General features: G+C 42.1%; 3 protein-coding genes across 7 annotated transcripts; 2 read left to right on the top strand and 1 right to left on the bottom strand.

The window, feature by feature from the left end:
- The first annotated feature begins 939 nt into the window (after positions 1–939).
- On the top strand, positions 940–4,091 carry LOC123069460 (uncharacterized). 2 transcript variants are annotated; one of them, XM_044492328.1, is made up of 5 exons: positions 942–1,251; positions 1,351–1,440; positions 1,587–1,675; positions 1,748–1,866; positions 3,705–4,091. In XM_044492328.1, exons 2-5 carry the CDS (start codon positions 1,360–1,362, stop codon positions 3,728–3,730), a joined length of 315 nt encoding a protein of 104 aa, XP_044348263.1. In that variant the 5' UTR covers positions 942–1,251; positions 1,351–1,359; the 3' UTR covers positions 3,731–4,091. The 2 variants fall into 2 exon arrangements, with proteins under 2 accessions (XP_044348262.1, XP_044348263.1); XM_044492327.1 differs by lacking the exons at positions 1,587–1,675; positions 1,748–1,866 and having other exon boundaries at positions 940–1,251.
- Positions 4,092–4,557: 466 nt separating this feature from the next.
- On the bottom strand, positions 4,558–5,996 carry LOC123069459 (uncharacterized). Its single transcript, XM_044492326.1, has 2 exons — positions 5,406–5,996; positions 4,558–5,324 (listed from the first exon to the last, which is right to left on the bottom strand). Exons 1-2 carry the CDS (start codon positions 5,992–5,994, stop codon positions 5,293–5,295), a joined length of 621 nt encoding a protein of 206 aa, XP_044348261.1. The 5' UTR covers positions 5,995–5,996; the 3' UTR covers positions 4,558–5,292.
- LOC123069458 (E3 ubiquitin-protein ligase UPL6) lies at positions 5,996–19,654 on the top strand. 4 transcript variants are annotated; one of them, XM_044492322.1, is made up of 22 exons: positions 5,996–6,480; positions 6,892–7,072; positions 7,469–7,654; positions 7,828–8,004; positions 8,438–8,507; positions 9,000–9,073; positions 9,176–9,480; positions 9,602–9,698; positions 9,778–9,921; positions 15,051–15,146; positions 15,240–15,326; positions 15,420–15,563; positions 15,677–15,799; positions 15,981–16,073; positions 16,640–16,707; positions 17,058–17,124; positions 18,024–18,188; positions 18,262–18,351; positions 18,693–18,847; positions 18,933–19,004; positions 19,071–19,151; positions 19,568–19,654. In XM_044492322.1, exons 1-22 carry the CDS (start codon positions 6,422–6,424, stop codon positions 19,632–19,634), a joined length of 2,601 nt encoding a protein of 866 aa, XP_044348257.1. In that variant the 5' UTR covers positions 5,996–6,421; the 3' UTR covers positions 19,635–19,654. The 4 variants fall into 4 exon arrangements, with proteins under 4 accessions (XP_044348257.1, XP_044348258.1, XP_044348259.1 ...); XM_044492323.1 differs by lacking the exon at positions 19,568–19,654 and adding an exon at positions 19,345–19,557; XM_044492324.1 differs by lacking the exon at positions 19,071–19,151.
- The last annotated feature ends 558 nt before the right edge of the window (positions 19,655–20,212 follow it).

Below are 20,212 nucleotides of genomic sequence, written 5' to 3'. Positions count from 1 at the left end.
GAATTAATACGCAAGCGACATTATGTAAATGAAATACTTTTAGCATTCATTTTCCTTCCATCCTGTATGCAAAACTCAAATGAACAGGGGGCATTTTGTTTTTTCAGAAATCACCAAATCACACCAAAATCAATGAGCAGCTTTCATAAGCCTGCAGGATTTTTTTTCTACTACTAGTTTTTCAGGCTTTTTTGCCTGGCTAATTTGTGTGCCCTTTGTGTTTTTGTAACCAACATGACTTTTACGACAAACTTTTTTTGTAAGCAACTACAATAGATTTTCGATCAGTTTTTACTATACACAGATTACTAACACAAATAACTCTGCTTCTTTTTCTTTCTTTTTTGCAGAAGCAAGGTGCAAGATAATAGACAAGGGAGATACAATTCAAGAGTATGCAACTTTTATCTAGCATCCAGTTCTACAGGATAGGGGGATGCAAGAACAGGGGCAAGATTCAAGTCACGTTCTGCAAACACTTGGTACAGGGGCAATTTTTGCAAGTAGAAGATCAGGGGAGGTACAGAGAGGGAAACCCACTAGTTCTAGAACTAAAAAAAGTTCATGGCCAAAGAAATTGGAACAACCCTTTTACCTATGCTGTTTTTCACTGGGAGAAATTTGCCCAGCTCTGCCAATATTTTTGCCCACAATTCTCCAGAATTTTTGCCTAATTAGCACAAAGAGTTGCAGAATTTCCCCACGTTTGTTGCCTTCGATTTTCGCCTTTTTTACTCTGTTTTTTTCGCTGTGGGAGGAGAGGGGATCTGGGCTGGTGGTGTAGGGTTTTCTGGTGGTGGGTGGAGGGGCAGGATCACATGAGGGGAAATGATGATTGGTTGTCGGGACATGGCAACGAGAGGGGAGGTGGACCTACCCTTTTTAGCACATGGGTGGGGATCGACAGGGGGGCACTTTCCTTAACTGCCGGCCGTGAGATCTGGTCGCATAGCGCGCGGGCGCTGTGTAGCAGCGTCCAAAAAAAAAAACCTCTTCCTCTCGCTCTCAGCCGCCACCAAATGTCCCGCTCGTCTCTCACCCGCCTCTCCCTCTCTCTCAGCCACCCCTTGCTCTCTCACTGCTGGGCTAGGGTACCGGAGCATCGGCCCCTCTCACCTCTGTTAGGCGGCGGCGGGCGCGGCATCGGCTTGCAGGCAACCGTGTCGGCGGCGGTTTGGCAGAAGGCGACAGCAAGCGGCAGGGAGAGAGACCTGCAGCAAGCATCGACCCTCCTTCTGATCTTTAAACCAGGTATATCATCTCCCTGGCGTCCCCACCTGCCTCGCTATTTCTTTCTCTGCGAAGTTTGGTGGATTTTCATGACTTATTTCTTGTGTGTGGAGCTGGCAGGCAGCAGCCATGTCCTTTTGTGGCGACCCAACGGAGAGCGACTGCCAGGTGCAGCAGAAGCTGCAGATCTCCTCCGCCATGACAATCCAGGTATTTGAAACTCTTCACATTGGTAGGTGCGTCGTGTGTGCCCGTGATGGGAATGGGGAAGGGGGAAGTCGAGTTTGGGAGTATGTGCGTGTCATTTGTTCCGTGTATATCCGAAAAAGGGAAACTGACTTTATGATAAGCTGCAGAAGTGCTTCAGAAGTTGGAAGGCAAAGCGTTTGGAAGCCCACGAACAATTTTATTCTGGTTTTGGTGAAATTCTCAAGAATGCTGATTGGTAAAGCATAACCAAACTTAACCTGAACTTTTGTTTTTAGAGTAGCTCTCTGATGTATTGCTACTTCATCAGGAAGCGCTTTGGTATTGAATCTGAACCGTTTGGCCAGTTCTTATCCATCTTTGACCCAAAGAAAGAGAGCGATGTTGATATCCTCGTCAAAATCTTTGATTGGTATGCCAAATGTGAGGGTACGTGTCATCCTACAATGTAACAACACTATGATGTTTTAACATGATTAGAAAAATATTCTTTGTGCTGTTTCTAGGTTATGGTCTTGCAACATATATATGTTGGTATTATTTTATCCTTAATCACAACATTATTTGTGCCAACATTAGCAAGGGCATACTTTTCTTATGGAGTACTCCCTCCGTCCGGGAAAAGTTGTCCACGCCTAGTTCAAATTTCTTTTAACAAAAAACCCATTGGGCTTTTAAATCTGACGCAAACAGACCCTTCTCCTTCCCCTCGACACGCCACCGCGAGCTGCCGTCGCCCGCTGTCGTGAGGCACCGTCAGGTCCAGCGCCGCCCACTACGTGCGCCTCCCAACTACGCCGCCGCCGCCGCAGCCGCCCACGTGCGAAGGAGGCAACCACCGCCGCCCACCTACGCAGCCCAACCGCCGCCGCCCCACCTCGCCCACCGTCGCCCACAGCTGGACCGCCTCCTCCCCGAGCAGACCAGGAACTCCGCCTCACCAAGAGGTACTCCATCATGAGCCAGGCTTGCTGGGAAGGCGTGGATCGACGGAATCGGCCCCGTCTCCTCCCACTCCGGCCGCCGCTTCCCCACACGACGTCGACACCGTCGCGCCTCCCCTGGCTTCCTCGAGCCGTTTTAAGGAATCAGTGTCAACTTCCGGTCTTCCAGACCACTTTCCCCCTCTCGATCGCTTGGTATTTGGCCTGGTCATCGTCGGCCGCCGCTCGCCGCCGCTGGAGCTCATCACGTGGCTCCTCCGATGAACAAAAACCAGAGGCGCCGGCACCCAAGTGTCTACCACGGTTGTGCGCGTGCACGCTCGCCCACGCTTCATGCTCTTCGGTGGAGCTCGTGTTGCTGCCTGCCTTCGTGTTGCTGCTGATCCTCTCTGAAGAAGGTATTGTTGCTGCTGAATTTAGTCACTAGAGTATCCATTTCTGCTGCTGCTGAACTGCAATTTCAATCAGTCTGTTGATATCCATTGCTGGACTTGGTTGATGCTTTGTGCTGATACTTTCTGCTGATGCAAGAGAACAAAAGAGAGGGAAAAAATCTGGAAAAAAAAAGAGACTAGATTGCAATTCAGTTTAATTCTGTCAATGTACTCCAGTGACTAAATTCAGTCAATGTACTCCAGTGACATTCTTGTGTAACAAGTGCTATTTGTATGGCGTGTGATCAATTTAATTCAGAGAAACAAGGGTGTAACATTAACATTTAGTTTAATTCAATGACATTCAGTTTAATTCAAAGAAATAAGGGTGTAACATTGACATTCAGTTTAATTCAGAGAAACAAGGGTACTGTTGCTGCTATATCCGTTTCTATTGATGTTGTTCCTCTCTGAAATGGAAATGGAAATGATGTTAATAGATGTGCTATTGTTTGGAAACATTCAATCAGATCATTAACTGCAAGTGCAAATCCTAGCCCAATCTATATAAAAAAGTGACAACAATTTGTGCAAATCCTAGCCCAATCTATATAAAAAAGTGACAACAATTTGTGCAAATCCTAGCCCAATCTATATAAGCAAACAACTACTGTACTTAAAAAAGGAAAACATATTTTGTCTTGGAGTAATAAAAAAAGACATGACAATAGGAATTAAATTGGAATTATTTGAATTAATTTAGATTCTTCTTGCTTTACTTGAATAGGAGGGCCTTCATGTTCCTCTAGTTACCAAATGAAGGAGTACTTTTAATCTTTACTTTTCCCTTTCTTGGTTTCTTTGCTTTTTGTCTAGGATTCTTCATGGTTTTCTTGTTATGATTATATGCTAACCATTCATCTTCTGTATACTCTTGTTATGAGATCAGACAGGAGCACACAACTATGGATTTGAACTTGATACCGGAAGAGGAGGATGAAGCTCAACAAGAGGAACAAGCTCAGCAAGGTGAAGCTTTTGATTTGAACTTGATCCCGGAAGAGGAAGATGAAGCTCAAGAAGAAGAACAAGCTCAGCCAGGTGAAGCTATTGATTTGAACTTGATCCCAGAAGAGGAGGATGAAGACATTGAGTCATGTGTCATGTGTATGCCTTGTGTATATGTGTATGTCATGTGTATGTCTTGTTGGATTTATTTGAAAAGAAAGGAAAAGGAAAAGTTGGAATTATTTGAATTAAGTTGGATTTAGTTGAATTAAGTTGGAATTATTTGAATTAAGTTGGATTTAATTGAATTAAGTTGGAATTATTTGAATTAAGTTGAATCAACTTGGAATTATTTGAATTAATTTAGAATAATTTGGATTATTTGAATTAAGTTGGAATTATTTGAATTCATTTGACAATAAAATCTTATGATAAGATGTAAAGACAAAACTCCAGTTGGAGAAATAATATCTTCATTAATGGTCATTACAAGATGTACATGGTCATTACAAGGAGTAAGAAGAAGAAGCTACGAATTTGTAAGAAGAAGAAGAATCTAAATCATATGCTAGGAGCTCTTGTATAGGGTCTTGAGCATCTTCAATGTCTTCTTCTTCTTCTTCTTCTTCTTCTTGCAGAGCACTTGTGCATGAGGTCGATGAGCACGGGGAGGAGGAGGAGGAGTCGATGGGCCAGACTAGAGATCAAAATGTCAAACTAGCATCCTTGATAATGTGCATCTTGATAATCTTTAACATCATTCAGAGATCCAAATGTCAAACTAAGCATTCTTGATAATCTTTAACAACATTCAGAGATCAAAGTGTCAATAATACATCAAGATTATCTTGAGCATCTTGATCTGCATAAAAATTAGGAGGCCATGGGAGTACATGCATAGAAAATTCAGTGCATAGAAAATTTATAGCAGCACCACTACATATAGGAGCAGAACAATGATTCCTAGATGCAATAGTAATCATTTTGTTTAAAACTTCACAAAAATTTCAGTGAACTTTTGAACACAAGTACAATCAGAATATGATCATGTTCAATAGTGATCATGTTCAGTAGCTGAATCCAAGAGGACAAAAATTTCAGTTAACTTTTGAAGTTTCAGAATTAACTGTATTATTCAGTCAAGATCTTTGTTCAGTCAGGTTGATGTTCAGAACCTGTCATTTTCTTCCAAAACCTATCAATTTTTGACAGGTTTTGATCTGTCAAGTTTACTGAATTTTTACTCAATTAGTTGAACTTTTGATCTGTCAAGTTGATGTTCAGGTTTTGATTCCTAGATGCACAAGTTTACTGAATTTTTACTCTTAGTTTGAGATTGTTATGCTTCCTAGTCAAAATTGTCATGGTTTTATCTTATCTTACTGGACAGTGGCATGTTCATCTCAAGCATATCTTATCTTACTGAATTCCATGGCTAACAGTAGTTTTAAAATCATCAAGGGCATATTTGTACTCATCTAGCAAGCTCACCTGAGATCAACAACGGAAGCAGCATCCGTACTCGTACTTCATTCCTCTGCACCAAGTCTTCCTCCAATCGCTACACAATCCAAGAGGACAAGAACAAAACCAGCTCAGCTGCTTGCTTCACCAGACAGAAATCAACAGCTAGAAGATGGACCTGCGCTACTGTGGGCAAGCGGGCAGTAGAAGCACAAGCAAAAGCGGCAGCGACGGCGCCGGTGGAGTGAAGAGGGCGGGTCCTCCATCATCAGTCCGCCAGCTCGAGGAGGGAAATGGCAGTGGCAAGAGGAGCACGGGGCAGTGGCATGTGGCTGGAGCAAAGTCTTCGTCTTCCCCATGCCGTGGTCGTCTTCCCCACGCCGTTGACTTCCGCAGCAGCCGCTCGTCGTCTGGAGGAGGAGCTCGAGGACGAGGAGCTCTAGGATCTTCCATGCCTCCAGATCAAGCCCCAACTCCCTCCAGGACATGAGCGCCGCCGCCGGAGCCGGGAAGCCGCGGGCTTTGCAGAAAAAGGGGATCCTTCCCTCTGGATCTCCTTGTGCGAAGGAAGAAAAGCGGCGAGACGAGGGGGAGGAGGCGGCCGGGGCGTGGCGAGGAGACGAAGCAGGTGGAGAGCCGGCAGAGCAGGCGGCAAGGCGGCGGAGCAGGCGGCGGAGCAGGCCGCCGGTGCGTGGCGAGGCGACAGAGCAGGCGCGATGGGCTGCGTGGCTTGTCGGAAGAAAGGGAAGGGGGTTTTTGTAAAACATCGGTGGAGACAACTTTTTCCGGACGGAGGGAGTAGTAGTTAAGAGGGCCTGGTAGCATATATGCCAAGTTTGTGTCTAGTGCTGTTGGGGTATTGACTATGCGACATATACTAATCAGTCCATCTATTGTTATTTATTTATTTTTCTGAATGATCCATTGTTAACAAAATTAATTTTCTCAGAATGTTTATATTTTTTATTGCATTTGCAAAAACTTCCCTAGGCCTTACTAGACGTCATTAGTTAATATAATACTCCCTCTGTCCCATAACAAAAAAGCTCTTATATTATGGGACGGAGGGAGTATTTCTCTTGTTTTGGATTGTACCTCTGAGCAACCTCTTCAACATAATGTTCATTTTTACTACTTCGATGACATTGACAGATTTTCCTTTTTATAGGCAATGATTTCTCAGTGGAACCTGCTATGATTTGTAGGATAAAAAGACTTGCGCTCATCTGTGTGCATACAGTACACCAGAAGAGGTGAGTTCAGTTGTTGAAGACTGATATTTAGAACACTTCTAATTAATCTATTTTTATTTTTTGCAGGAGTCAAAAATATTTTAGTCTATTCTTATTTCTTTGCATAATGTATAATATATCTTCACCTTTATCACACAATAAACATTTACCAAAATTTCCTTTAGATTATGATGAGGAGATATGTCTTGTGCATTATTAAGTTCTATTTTTCGGTGCTAATACATAAAATTTATATTGGGTATAAGTCGCCTTGTTAATATTGCATTTTGCCTTCTCACTATATTTTGATGTTATACTACATTTTTCTTTCTGCACTTATGTACTTACCTCTAGGCTTTAGCAAATGCTATTTTTCTATCATTCATGATGACACGGGCACCACTACATGACCTGGTTATTATGTTCTAATAGAGTTGAATGGGGTCACCAAGTGTTGATGCCATCAGAGATTACAGATGCTCCTTCTATTCGAATACTAGAGACTCTGGCTTGCTTGCTAAATCCTCAGCTTAAGTGGAACTGTGAAGTAGTTATGTATCTTCAGCAGAAAAAGATTCATTGCTTATTTCGGGAGGTTATTGAGACCGTATCGGTACGTTCTACTTCTGCATAGTTGTTCAGTGCATAGTCTCAGGTGTAGTCTAAACTGTTTTCTCAAATACCCGTTCACGACTTAATACATGAAAAATTTAAACTAGTTATTGCTGCAATTTGAACTTGTCATCCAATGGTTCTTTTGTACTATCCTTGTATAAAATTTCCAGCGAGCATTTTCTGCTGGCCCTAGTCTATCTTTAAGTCAAACTAGTGTTTCAGATCTTGGCAATGAACCAAATTATGGAAGGCAGGACCTGAATATAATGAATCCAAGCCTACCTTATTTTTATATCTGTCTGAGTATTCATCTGATTAGAAACTTTCTAATGGTCTCATTTTTATTAAGCAAATATTTGATTTTTTTTCCCTTATGGGTCGCATTACTTTTCAGGAAAAAGCAATACATTTGGCTAAGCAATCTGATAGTGCATCTGCATTCGAGAAAGTTCTTATACTTTTTGTTTCTCATGTTGAGAATCATACACACTGTTGTCCAGCTGTGCACCCACGATGGAGTTTTCCTTATCAAATCCTATCTATTCCCTTTCTTTGGCACCGTTTGCCACATTTAAAGCTGGTGAGTTGCTTTCTTAATTTCTTGTTCGATAGAATGTTAGATAATAATATTAACTCTTATTTTTTTTCCCGTTAGCTACTTTTGTTTGGAGTAGTTTGTTTTAAGAATGGTATCCTTTTACTAACCATTGCATTGATGGTATATTTGATTATTCTTGTTCATTGTCGTTTCAGGCTTTCTGTAGTCAAGGGCTCATTGAACATTACATTAACAAGATAGCTTCGTTCTGCTTGAGTGATGTATTTCCAAGTGATATGTCGGCCGGCCATCCCGGTTATGCATCTTTATTTGCAAATATTTTTGACGCCGCAGTCTATATCTTGTCCGACCAAGCTTTATCTCATGAGAGAGTAGGTTCTACTTCTAAATTCTGAGGTTAATACAGCATTTTAGTAGTTACCTAGTGATATTTTAGAAATCAGGTGAAACATAAATAATCGTTGATTGGGAAGAAAATAGCAATTAGGTCCCATACTTGCTAAAGGACAATGCTTCTGCAAATTATGCCTTTACTGTTATCCATTTGTTTATCTTAGCATGCTACATTTCCTCCTAGCTCATTTCATGCACTTATTTCACTATTAAGTTGTTGCCAACAAGTGAACAATGGTGAGACCAGAACTTCCATTTAACAGTCATATATGTCAATATTGTAGCAAGCTCTCTATAACTTCTATTGTTTCTTTTCACGCCAGTTAGCCTGCATGATCAGTATTACCAGTGATATGTTATCAGTTAGCCTGCATGATCAGTATTATCAGTTATATGTTATTTCCATATCAGGTAGCTGATCTACTTAACGCTTCTGTGTTATTTCTGGATGCTTTGCCCAAAATTGCATCACCGTCCAAAAGTAAGTTCAATGCCAATATACAAAAATTGCTTTCCATCTTTCTGCAATATATGTTGCTTAATTCTGTAGAGGTCCGTGTGAGTGAGAAATGCTTGCAGAGTGTTCATCAGTTATAAGGTTGTAAGCTTGTTGTGATTATATGGTTTATTCATTAAATTAAATATGACTCGAAAATATGGAACAACAATAACACAATTAAATTTCAACATCCTAAATATAAATAGTAAAAACCGAATAATAGGCTGCCTAGTGGGAATAGGTGTTCTGCCCACCAATTATTGCAAAACAATCAAATCAATAGGTTAGTTGTTCAGCTTAGTTAGTGTCTGAGCTTGCAGATAATTTTTTTTATAATATGTTGGTGCTGAAATAAAGGACTAATATGTACTTGTCTCTGTCCTGCTATAGATTAAATCTCGCATGGATAGCCTTTTTTATTGACATTTTCTATAATAGATCTATGGTGAGCTAGGTTGGTCATAATATGTACAGGTATTGATGATGTCGATAATAGTGGGCTTCATGAATATTTGCAAAGAGAGATAAGGCTGGTGCTTCAAGTTTTGGTATGATGATTTCTGAAAAACCATTTGAAATTAATTCCTTTCAAGATCATTGACTGTTTATTTTGGTGTCCTCAATTTGACCCTTGTTTGTATCATTCATAGGTGAATGCTGCAGTTAGATGCACAGCCAGCATATCCTATATTGATACAGCAAGGCAACCCACTGTTGCAATGAAAGCTGTGGGCTCTCTTTCTGCTCTTGTGCATTTGATGCTAGAAACATTTAGTATGGACGTAATTATGACAGCATTGGCATTTCATACTGAAATAGCTTCTGTTTTATGGAACTTTATAAAGTGGTGCCATGAAAGTGAAAGCTGGAATATTTTTTTGAACAGTCTGATTTCATGGCCTACAAATGCTCCTGCTTGGTTTCTACCAGTTTCTTTGTTCTGTCCCATATACATGTAAGTGAGCCTATTACATATTGTTAGAAATTGGAATATGGGTGACTCAATTCTCTTTTTCATTAGACACCTAATCATTATAAAAGAATAAGGACACTCCTAATTAATGTTTTTTTTGTAGGCACATGTTGGGAGTGCTTGATAACACCGAGTTCATAGAACAGGGTGAACCATTTTTACTTGATGATTTGAAGTATTTGGTTTCTGTATTAAAAGAGGTATATAATACAATACATAAAATGTATCATTGTCCATCCACATGCTCTCTTAGCCACATATTTCAACTTCAATACGCAGGAACTGTTCGAAATTCTTTGGAATATTCCTTCGCATACCTCTAATATTCAGGCAGCATTGCCCAACCCACTTGGACTTCAGAAGATCTCAATTGAGGGTCTCAAAAGCAAGGCTATGTTTGGCTTAATTGAATTACTTTCAGAGGTAGGTGTTGTTTCTGTAGATATTGTTTTTGGTTCTAGCTCTTGTTTTGATTTTTCATTTTCCATATATGTAGTTTGTTACCAACCATGGCATGTTGAGGCATAATATTTTGTATGTTATTAAGGTGCAGAGAAATTGACCAGTATATCATAGGTTTATTAATCACCTGTTACATACTGGCTATCTTTGATGTTCAAGAAGCTCTTATTGCTTTTGGGGTAATATTTGTTAGAACAGGGTTGTGCTGTGTGTGTAGTTATCATATTGTATAGGGGCTTCTTTGCTTATTTCCCTTCATGTATATGTGCTGGCCTGTTGGCCGGATGGAATATATGCTCACTTCATAACATGGTATAAGAGCTAGGGTTAGGTTCCCCAGCCGCCGCCGCCGCCTCTGGTCGCCGCCGCCGCTGCCGCGGCCGCCGCCGGCTGCCGCTCCTCTCTTCATCGAGCCTCTCCCCTCTTCTTCCTGGTAGCTGCTGCCGCCTGCTGGTCCAGGCCGCCGCCCGTTCCAGGCCGCTGCTGCCGCCGTCCTTCCCGGCCGGCGCCGCCGCCTCAACATGCTGCTGCTGCTCTTCAACGAGCTGCTGCTGCTGCTGCTCCTCTTCTTCAACGAGCTGCTGCTGCTGCTCTTCAAAGTGCGGCTGCTGCTGCTCTTCTCCTCCTGGTCTGCTGCTGCCATCAAGCTGTGCCTCCTGCTGCTGCTGGTCTTCAACGAGCTGCTGCTGCTGCTCTGCTGCAATGGCGCCCTCCACCACCACCGGTGCTGTCCCAGTCCCACGATGTCCTGTTATCTTCAACGGACAGAACTACAGGGACTGGGTGCAGCACATGAAGCTGCACATGAGGGGCCAGCTGGTCTGGGAGCACCTCTCTGGTGCTCTGCCTTGTCCCCTGCTGCCCACTCCTCCAGCTGAGTTGGCCTTCCCTGTTGATGCCGATGAAACCAAGCAACGTGAGATGCTAGATGCTTTTGAAGAGGCCACTGAAGAGTATCAGAATCAACTCCACTTATACAAGCAATGGACAAATGATGATGCTCGAGCCTCTTCTATCTTGGTGAACAGCATGGATGTTGATCTCACCATGGATGTGGTGGCCCTTACCACTGCATATCAGATGTGGGAGCACCTTCGCCATCGCTATGAGTCTACAGGGGATGCCATGTATCTCTCTGTTGTTCGTCAAGAGCAACAACTACAACAGGGAGATGCTACTGTGGATGATTTCTACAAGGAGATGTCGGCGGTGTGGCGCCAATTGGACTCTCTGGGAGATGATGTTTGTCGCAGATGTCAGTGTTGTGTGCGGCAACAAGCTAAGCTGGAGGTTCGTCGCCTCTACGACTTCCTCACTCGCCTCCGGCCGGAGTTCGAGCAGAGTCGTGCTCAGCTATTGGCACGCCATCCTCGGCTCTCTACTCTGGAGGCCCTTGCTGAGGTGCGATCCGAGGAGGTGCGCCTACGGAGCACGGGCTTATTGCCATCCTCTTCAGCAGTCCTGGCTGCCCGCGTTCCACCACCGCTGCCTGGTGTGCCCTCTTCTACACAGGTGGCAGCAACCTCCACTAGTGCTTTCTGCAACTACTGCAAGCAGGATGGTCACATGATCACAGAGTGCATCAAGAGGAGGAAACAGGGTCGCCGTGGTGGCCGTCCTCAAAAGGACTCGGGAGGCTCCTCTAATTCTCGTGAGGGCTCCCTTGAGAAGGTTCACCAGGAGATGCTCACCTTGCTGCGCCGCCTTACTGCTTCTGCACCATCCTCAGGTTCTGCTGGTCAGACGTCTGGTCCACCACCGCACTCTTCGTCAGGTACATCTTTGCCCTGGATTCTTGATTCTGGGGCCTCCTTCCACATGACACCACACAGAGATCATCTTTGTGCTGTCAATTCCGTGCCTTCTCCTCTTACAGTTCAGACTGCAGATGGCACTTCTCTTTCTGTTGCCGCAAGAGGGACTCTTTCCACGTCTTCTTTTCATGTCCCTGCCGTTTCTCATGTTCCTAAACTGACTATGCAACTTCTATCTGCTGGTCAACTTACTGACTTGGGTTGTCGTGTTATTCTGGATTCTGACTCTTGTTGTGTTCAGGATCGTCGTACGGGGACTCTGGTTGGGATCGGTCCTCGGCGCCATGACTCTCAGCGCCTTTGGGTCCTGCCCCCTTTGTTTCGAAAGGGGGTCACAAATATTATATAATTTTCATTGATGATTTTTCTCGCCACACTTGGATCTACTTTATGTCATCTCGTAGTCAAGTGCTTCAAATTTACAAGTCGTTCGCTACCATGGTTCGCACTCAGTATGATTCCTCTGTTCGAGTTTTTCGTGCTGATTCGGCTGGCGAGTACCTATCTCGTGCGCTTCGTGGTTTCCTTGCTGAATAGGGTACCCTTCCTCAGTATTCCTGTCCTGGTGCACATGCTCAAAATGGGGTGGCTGAACGCAAACATCGTCACGTCCTTGAGACTGCTCGGGCTCTTCTTTTATCTTCTGCTGTTCCCCCGCACTTTTGGGCTGAAGCTGTCTCTACCGCTGTTTATCTCATTAATATTCAGCCTTCTGTTGCTCTTCAGGGAGGGATACCAGTTGATCATCTAGGTGATGGTCCAGCTGATTATAGTGGTCTACGCCTGTTTGGTTGTGCCTGTTTTGTTCTTCTCCACCCTCATGAACGCACCAAATTGACTGCTCAATCTGTTGAATGTGTTTTCCTTGGCTACAGTTTGGAGCACAAAGGTTACCGTTGCTGGGGCCCTATTGCTCGAAGACTGAGAATCTCCAAAGATGTCACTTTTGATGAGTCTCGCTCCTTCTACCCTCGTCATTCTTCTACTGCCACAACCGAGTCGTTAGTCGAGCCTCTCTCTTTTTTGACTCTACCTGATTCTTCACCTTTATCGTCACCTGGTAGGTCCACTCCTAGCCTTTCACCTGTGTCTGCTCATGAGCTTCAGCTTACACAGGATGAGGTTTCTATTCCTGACTCTCCTACTCGGGTTGAGCCATCCACTCTCTCTCCTTTTCCTTTTACCTACTCCCGTCGTGCTCAACACCCTTCTCCCTCTGATGCGCCACCTTCCACTTCCCCTCTCTCTCCGCTTCCTTTTGTCTACTCCCGTCGTGCTCGGCACCCTTCTCCCTCGGATGCGCCCACTTCCACTTCCACTCCTTCCCTGTTGGGTCCCATTCCTTCAGAACCACCTACCCCTCCCGCTCCTCGGTATAATCTGCGTGATCGCCACACTCTCCAGCCTCCTGCGTACTATGTTGCTGCTGCTACCACTCTTGTTGAGCCGTCTACGTATCGTGAGGCTGCTGCTCATTCTGAATGGCAGCATGCTATGGCAGAGGAAATTCATGCTCTTGAGCGCACAGGCACTTGGGACCTTGTACCCCTGCCTACAGGCGTTAGACCCATCACTTGCAAATGGGTCTACAAGGTTAAGACACATTCAGATGGTTCTCTCGTGCGCTACAAAGCTCGTCTTGTTGCGCGTGGCTTCCAGCAGGAGTATGGTCGTGACTATGATGAGACTTTTGCTCCTGTTGCTCACATGACCATTGTTCGCACTCTTTTGGCTGTTGCTGCTGTTCGGCAGTGGTCCATCTCTCAGTTAGATGTCAAGAATGCCTTCTTGAATGGTGAGCTGCGGGAAGTGGTCTATATGCAGCCGCCTCTTGGCTATACTGTCTCTGATGGCACTGTCTGTCGCCTTCGGCGCGCTCTTTACGGGCTGAAACAAGCTCCTCGTACCTGGTTTGAGCGTTTCTCCGCCGTCATCACAAGGATCGGGTTCTCTGCTAGTGTTCATGATCCTGCTCTGTTTATTCACACTTCTCCTCGCGGTCGCACCCTTTTACTACTCTATGTTGATGACATGATTATCACAGGGGCTGACCACCAATTCATTGATTTTGTGAAGAAACGTCTACATGAGCAATTCTTGATGACTGATTTGGGTTCTCTTCGCTACTTTCTTGGACTTGAGATCATTTCTTCCCATGAGGGTATTTATCTCTCTCAAGCGAAGTACATCCAAGATCTTCTCACTCGTGCCTGCCTCACTGATCAGCGCACGGTTGACACTCCTATGGAGTTTGGTCTCCATCTTCGTCCTGGTGAGGGTGAACCCCTTGCAGATCCCACACGCTACCGTCATCTTGTTGGGAGCCTTGTCTATCTAGGCATCACTCGTCCTGACATTTCTTATGCTGTGCACATTCTAAGTCAGTTTGTCTCTGCTCCCACTCAACTTCACTACAGTCACCTTCTTCGTGTTCTTCGTTACCTTCGTGGTACCGTGACTCGTCGCTTATTCTTCCCTCGCTCCAGCTCTCTTCAGCTTCAGGCCTATTGTGATGCTACCTGGGCCAGCGATCCCACTGATCGCCGCTCTCTCTCTGCCTATTGTGTTTTTCTTGGCTCCTCCCTGATTGCCTGGAAGACCAAGAAGCAGACTGCTGTATCTCGCTCCAGTGCTGAGGCTGAGCTGCGAGCTATGGCGTCCGTGACTGCAGAAATTACTTGGCTATGATGGCTTCTTCAGGATTTTGGTGTTTCCACTGCTACACCGACCCCTCTGCTCTCCGACAGCACTGGGGCACTCAGCATTGCCCGTGATCCTGTTAAGCATGAGCTCACCAAGCACATCGGTGTTGATGCCTCCTACACGCGTTCTCAGGTGCAAGACAGAATTGTGGCCCCTCAGTATGTGCCCTCGGAGCTTCAGCTTGCTGATTTTCTGACGAAAGCTCAGACACGGTCCCAACACAGCTTTTTCCTGTCCAAACTCGGTGTCCAAGATCCCCCTTGAGTTTGAGGGGGGGTGTTAGAACAGGGTTGTGCTGTGTGTGTAGTTATCATATTGTATAGGGGCTTCTTTGCTTATTTCCCTTCATGTATATGTGCTGGCCTGTTGGCCCGATGGAATATATGCTCACTTCATAACAATATTTACCATACAACACCAATACAAATTGTTGTAAGCTGTTCTGTTGAAAATAGCTGATTAACATCTTCAGTGGTCACAATACTTCTTGTTGATTATTTACCAGAAGTAGCTGCTACTGCATGTTATTTCTTGGAGAAGATTATGATATAAAATAAAATTACCTAATTGCAGCTGCAGGATTGGAATAACAGATTATTCACTGATGATGAGAGTGCTTTCTGTATTGATAATTTTTCCGAAGTGGTGGGTGAAGATTTTGTCGGCCAGGTACTAGATTTATATGCTTTTTGATGATAGAATGATTGATATAAACATGTTTCAGAAGCACAATTCTTCCCACATTATGTACATGTTTTTCAGGCAATACTTGCCAATAGCCAAGAATCAAAACTAGTAAAGATTGCCCCCTTCTTGGTTCCTTTCAGTCTTCGACTGCAAATATACCATGTACGTATCATTAATTTACTGTGCAAAATCGCAAATAGTGGTGTATGTTTCAGGGAAAATTATCTTAAATTTTCTCTTATTTTCTGTGACTAGTTATATTTGGCTGCTGATAAGGCAAAGTTCAAAGCTTCAAGACTACCCTTAGGGTCCCATCCGATAGAAATAAGAAGAACTCACTCTCGGGAAGATGCTTTTGAACATCTAAACCATCTCTCTTCCGAAGAACTTAAAGGATATGTAAGATGATAGTTCTTTCATCTTTATTCTTGCTACCACCTAATAGGCACACTAATAAGTTACATAAAATCCCTTTGAAACTAGTCTTCTAATTTGTCAACCTAATTTTTTAGATTGAAGTGAGCTTTATTAATCAGCATGGTATTAGAGAAGAAGGTGTTGGTGAAGGGATATCACGTGATTTTATTGATGGTGTTGCCAAGTTAGCATTTGGTTCGGACGCTGGCTTCTTCAAGGTATCAGTTTTTTTAATCCAATCCATATATCCAACAGAAGAACGTCAATTATAATTATGATCACACAAATGTATGCTTATACCTGATCTTTATTATTTTATGGTAGTGTAGCTTGTATGTTATAGCTAAAAACTGTCAACATTGGGTAATTAGCTGCGTTCATTTTTTCCCCAATTTGTAGTCAACCTCTCGCAATTTGCTCTATCCGAGATTGGGGTCAGTTTCTGCACAAGATCTGGAACATTTCCATTTCCTTGGACTTCTTCTTGGAAAGGTACTTTCATTATGTTTTTTTGTGTTTAATCAACTTCCGCAGTAGTTTATACTATTCACCTGTCACTTTAGCTTTTCAAATTTACATCGAATACATCTGGTCAGTTTAAAAAAAGTGCTATGCGTTACCTGTGCGTTTTACCACCGCGTTGTGCTTTTCTGACCAAAGTGCACGCTTAAGCGCAGTTATGTGTACATTAAGCGCCAGGCATTTTACTATCGCCTAGAGCCTAGGCGTGCCTTTTTTTAACTATGCATACAGTAAAGGTCGTTGGTATTCTATCTGAGTCAATGGGCAATTATCTTGTAGAGCACTATGTAAACTATGTGGGCCATACTGCTTTAATCTCATTTAACTTCTGAGTTATAACAACAATGTTGAGCTTGGATGGATGTTGCTATAACATGCATGCCTGAATCTTGGAATCGTGGGAAACTTACACTTGGTAATATTATGTTATTATCTCTTGTTGTATAATGACTTAGGTTCAATATCTGGAAATATCTTATTAACTTGTTGCGGTTGTAATTTGGTTATGTGCTCATGTGTGTTTAATTATTTTTTAGGCAATGTATGAGAATGTCAGTATCGAAGCAGTGTTTGAATTATCATTCTTAAAAACAATAAAACAGAGGTAATTTCCTCTTCCTCCCTACCCCTTTCCATCTGGCCTGTAGTAGCATAATTGACAAAGCAGATAATCAGAAGTTGAGATTGATATTATTGATATCTGTTGAGTTGTATTGTACATTTGTAGTTCACTTAAAATTTATAGAGATATGATGAAGAGATCATTATGTAAAAGGGTTTTGTGAAGATGGTTCCACATGCTCCCATTTTTAGAAGTTGTGCTTTTGCATCCAAAACAGTGATGGATGAGCAACTTGTTAGAAACATAATATGTGCACTGTACCAATAAGATAAAATATCATGTTTAGTTTCTGTAATATAAGTTCATTGACATTTAGGGTGTTATTGATGCAGACCAATCTGTTTAAATGATTTCTCATTATTGGATAAAGCAATCTATAATCAACTGCGAAACATGAAGGTTTGATTCTGTTTCCGTTATAATTTATAGAGATAAAATGCTTATTGATATCTATTGTACTAAAGTTGTCAAGATTACCGAATGAATCGCGCTACGGAATCATGATTGTTACAGATTATTTATAAGATTACGAAACCTATATGATAGTTACTAAGCAGTGAGGCCCATTATGACTTGTAGTGTCACCCATTGTGTGTACCATAGGCTCTAAACTCTGGTGCATGGAAGCTTCATCCATCATTTCTTTCTCTAGGTGCCCTTTTTTGTTCCATACTAAATGAAACTGTGTCTGTATGCGCCAGACGCTAGTGCAGCTCCCTCGTATATGAAGTGTGAAATAAGAGGATACTGGATTACTGGGTAGTACTATAGTATCAAATATAGGACAATTTAGGTAGGCTTCTACAACTTTTGCTAATCAAATTCTTGATCCTGTCGTTCATCCATTTTTCCTTAATTTGTACTGGTTTACGAAACTTATAAAGCTGTAATAAAAGATCCGCTCAATCAAGGTCCCGTTGAAGGTTGCCAGGTTTAGAAGTCAATATTTTGAAGTGTTATATGCAATTGAGGTACAATTTTGCATGATACTCTTAGCTCTACATTTAGTTTTTTTAATTTTGTTAATTCTAATAACTTTTGACAATCTCAAACTGTCAGATCAATACGTGAGATAAAAGTAGTGGTCTTTTTAGGTTTAGCAGCAACCCAGAATTTTTTTGTATCACATCTTCATAACTTGAAAAAATCATACGCCAGAATATAATTAATCATCTTTGTGTATTTTTTTATCTTTTGATCTTGCTTTTTAAAATATTCTTCATACATGCATTTTCGGGTCCAACTAACCACCCTTATCATGTCCTTTTCTTCTGATGCCCCGTCCTTTCCATGCTCAGAAAGAGGAGGATTCAATCTCAGGATGGGGCTTGTACTTTTCAATCTCAAGTGGTAACAATAATGATGAAGAAGATTTGCTTCCTGGTGGGAGCAATATGCTTGTTACTAAGCATAATTTTGCTCTCTATATGCATCTTGTCGCAGACTATAAATTAAAACATCAGGTAAAAAAGTGTAATGTTGTCATTTGCTGTCATGGAGTGTTTTGGTAAATGATTAGCCTTTTTATGGTCATAGATCCGTGCACAAAGTAAGCACTTTTTGAGAGGTTTCCAACAGCTTATTTCACTGGAATGGCTTGACATGTTCAGTGAGCCGGAAGTTCAGGTACTTCTTTTACTCTTTACAAGTATAGAGAATTTAGTTTTATCCCTTAGAAAATAATGTACATATACACTCAGTGAATGCGATGTAACTTCTTACTTCCTCTATTCACAAATATAAGATGTTCTAACTTCTTTCTGAATTGGATGTATATACTATATAGACATATTTAATGTGTTTGTTCACTCATCTCAGTCCGTATGTAGTCCGTATAGAAATATGCAAAATGTGCAGTTTGTTCTTTTGGTTATTGTAGCAGTGTCCTACTATATAGTTTCTTTGAAGTGTTATCATGTCAGATTCGTTTTTTCCCTGATATTATCTTGTCTTAATTGCCTCTATAGTGGATTATATCTGGACCTTCTAAAGGGCTGGATATAGATGACTTGCGGTCAAACACGAATTATGCTGGTGCATTTCATCAGGATCACGAGGTCATAATTTTCTTTTGGGAGGTTTTAGAGACTTTTGGTCAAGATGATCGGAAAGCATTTCTCAAGTAGGAACATTTCTTTCTTTGTTTCCAATATCGTTATGTCTGTTCTTTTTCCCTACACTAATATGGCTGACGATAAATACATAAGGTTTGTGACGGGTTGTTCTCGAATTCCCATTGGTGGTTGCCAATTGCTTCAACCAAAATTTTGCATTGCAAGGTATGTATATTTGTTCGTTTTCTATCATTTTGTTCAGTCATAGATGAAGTGAACTTCTGGTTACAGTCTAGGTGAAGCCCCAGATCCAGATGCATTTCCTCGTTCTTCCACTTGCTTCAACCAGTTGAAACTCCCAATATATACAACGTTAGCTCACTTTCTACCATCTCTTTGCATATTTCATCATTTTGGAAACAAGAGAACTATGTTAATAAATCAGTCCTATTCTTATAATCCTTGCAAAGCTACAGCGGGCTGATATAGTATGCAAAAACAATACCAGAATTTAGCTCTTTGGCTCCTGTGAATAAGAATAATTGTTACATCTCTTTTTTTGCAGCAAGAGAACTATATCAGTTCATCAGTCATATACTCCCTCCGTCCCATAATATAAGAAGGTTTTTGACACTACACTAGTGTCAAAAACGTTCTTATATTATGGGACAGAGGAAGTATATTCTTACAATCTTGGTCAAGAAGAAACAAAGCATTGAGATTCTGACTGTCACGAGCCACTCTAAACCTTGAAACCTGAATGTACTTTTTGGTCTTTGTGAATTCAGAAAGGAGCAATTGTCGGAGAAATTGTTATTGGCACTAGCAAGTGGAGCGGGCTTTGATCACGAGTGAAACAGTGCTACAGAGTTGTACAAACTTGATGTGTGAGAGTTGATTCTTTGCTTGGTGTATGACGTGAAAACATTTGATAGCTAATGGTGTTGTGCACTGGATAAAGTAGATTGTCAAATACGGAATCTGTGTTGGTCATCTCCTGTACAATTGAATGGCTCATGGCTGTGTTGCAAGTAAATTTTTTTAGAAGAACAGGGTCCCCGGTTCCATTACCAGAATGAAACCAAAGTGTTGCAAGTACAATATCTAATTTTACCTTTTCTCTATTTTGAATGGCTCAATGGTTCATAACATTCAGAATTACTTATATCATGTGTGTTGTGAAGAGAATCAGCTCTTTGGATAACTCTTGCTTTACTTTAAATTTGTCAGTACGATTCTTGATGTGTCAGTTGTTAACCCAAATGGATTCAGACTTTGAGATTAAGCGGGATCTGTAACGGTCCTTGATTTCTAATCTCTTATTTATAGGAGGAACTGGGACAGATGTTGGAGTTAACATGCCAGGTGGATGAAATTAAGATCACAGTACACATTTAGTGTATGTACCTTTAGTATTTGGTAATCAACATGAA

Source organism: Triticum aestivum, chromosome 3B (genome assembly GCF_018294505.1).
Source record: "Triticum aestivum cultivar Chinese Spring chromosome 3B, IWGSC CS RefSeq v2.1, whole genome shotgun sequence".
Taxonomy (NCBI): Eukaryota; Viridiplantae; Streptophyta; class Magnoliopsida; order Poales; family Poaceae; genus Triticum; species Triticum aestivum.
This window is presented reverse-complemented; position numbering and strand designations above follow the sequence as displayed.

Coding starts and splice junctions, on each gene's coding strand:
- LOC123069459 (XM_044492326.1), bottom strand. CDS start 5,994: ATGTTTTACAAAAACCCCCTTCCCTTTCTTCCGACAAGCCACGCAGCC. Junction 5,325..5,405: donor GCTTGCCCACAGTAGCGCAG/GTCCATCTTCTA, acceptor TGGATTGTGTAG/CGATTGGAGGAAGACTTGGT.
- LOC123069458 (XM_044492322.1), top strand. CDS start 6,422: ATGATTTGTAGGATAAAAAGACTTGCGCTCATCTGTGTGCATACAGTA. Junction 7,073..7,468: donor AGGTTATTGAGACCGTATCG/GTACGTTCTACT, acceptor ATTACTTTTCAG/GAAAAAGCAATACATTTGGC. Junction 15,800..15,980: donor CGGACGCTGGCTTCTTCAAG/GTATCAGTTTTT, acceptor CCCAATTTGTAG/TCAACCTCTCGCAATTTGCT.
- LOC123069460 (XM_044492327.1), top strand. CDS start 1,020: ATGTCCCGCTCGTCTCTCACCCGCCTCTCCCTCTCTCTCAGCCACCCC. Junction 1,252..1,350: donor CCTTCTGATCTTTAAACCAG/GTATATCATCTC, acceptor TGGAGCTGGCAG/GCAGCAGCCATGTCCTTTTG. Junction 1,441..3,704: donor CCTCCGCCATGACAATCCAG/GTATTTGAAACT, acceptor TTATGAGATCAG/ACAGGAGCACACAACTATGG.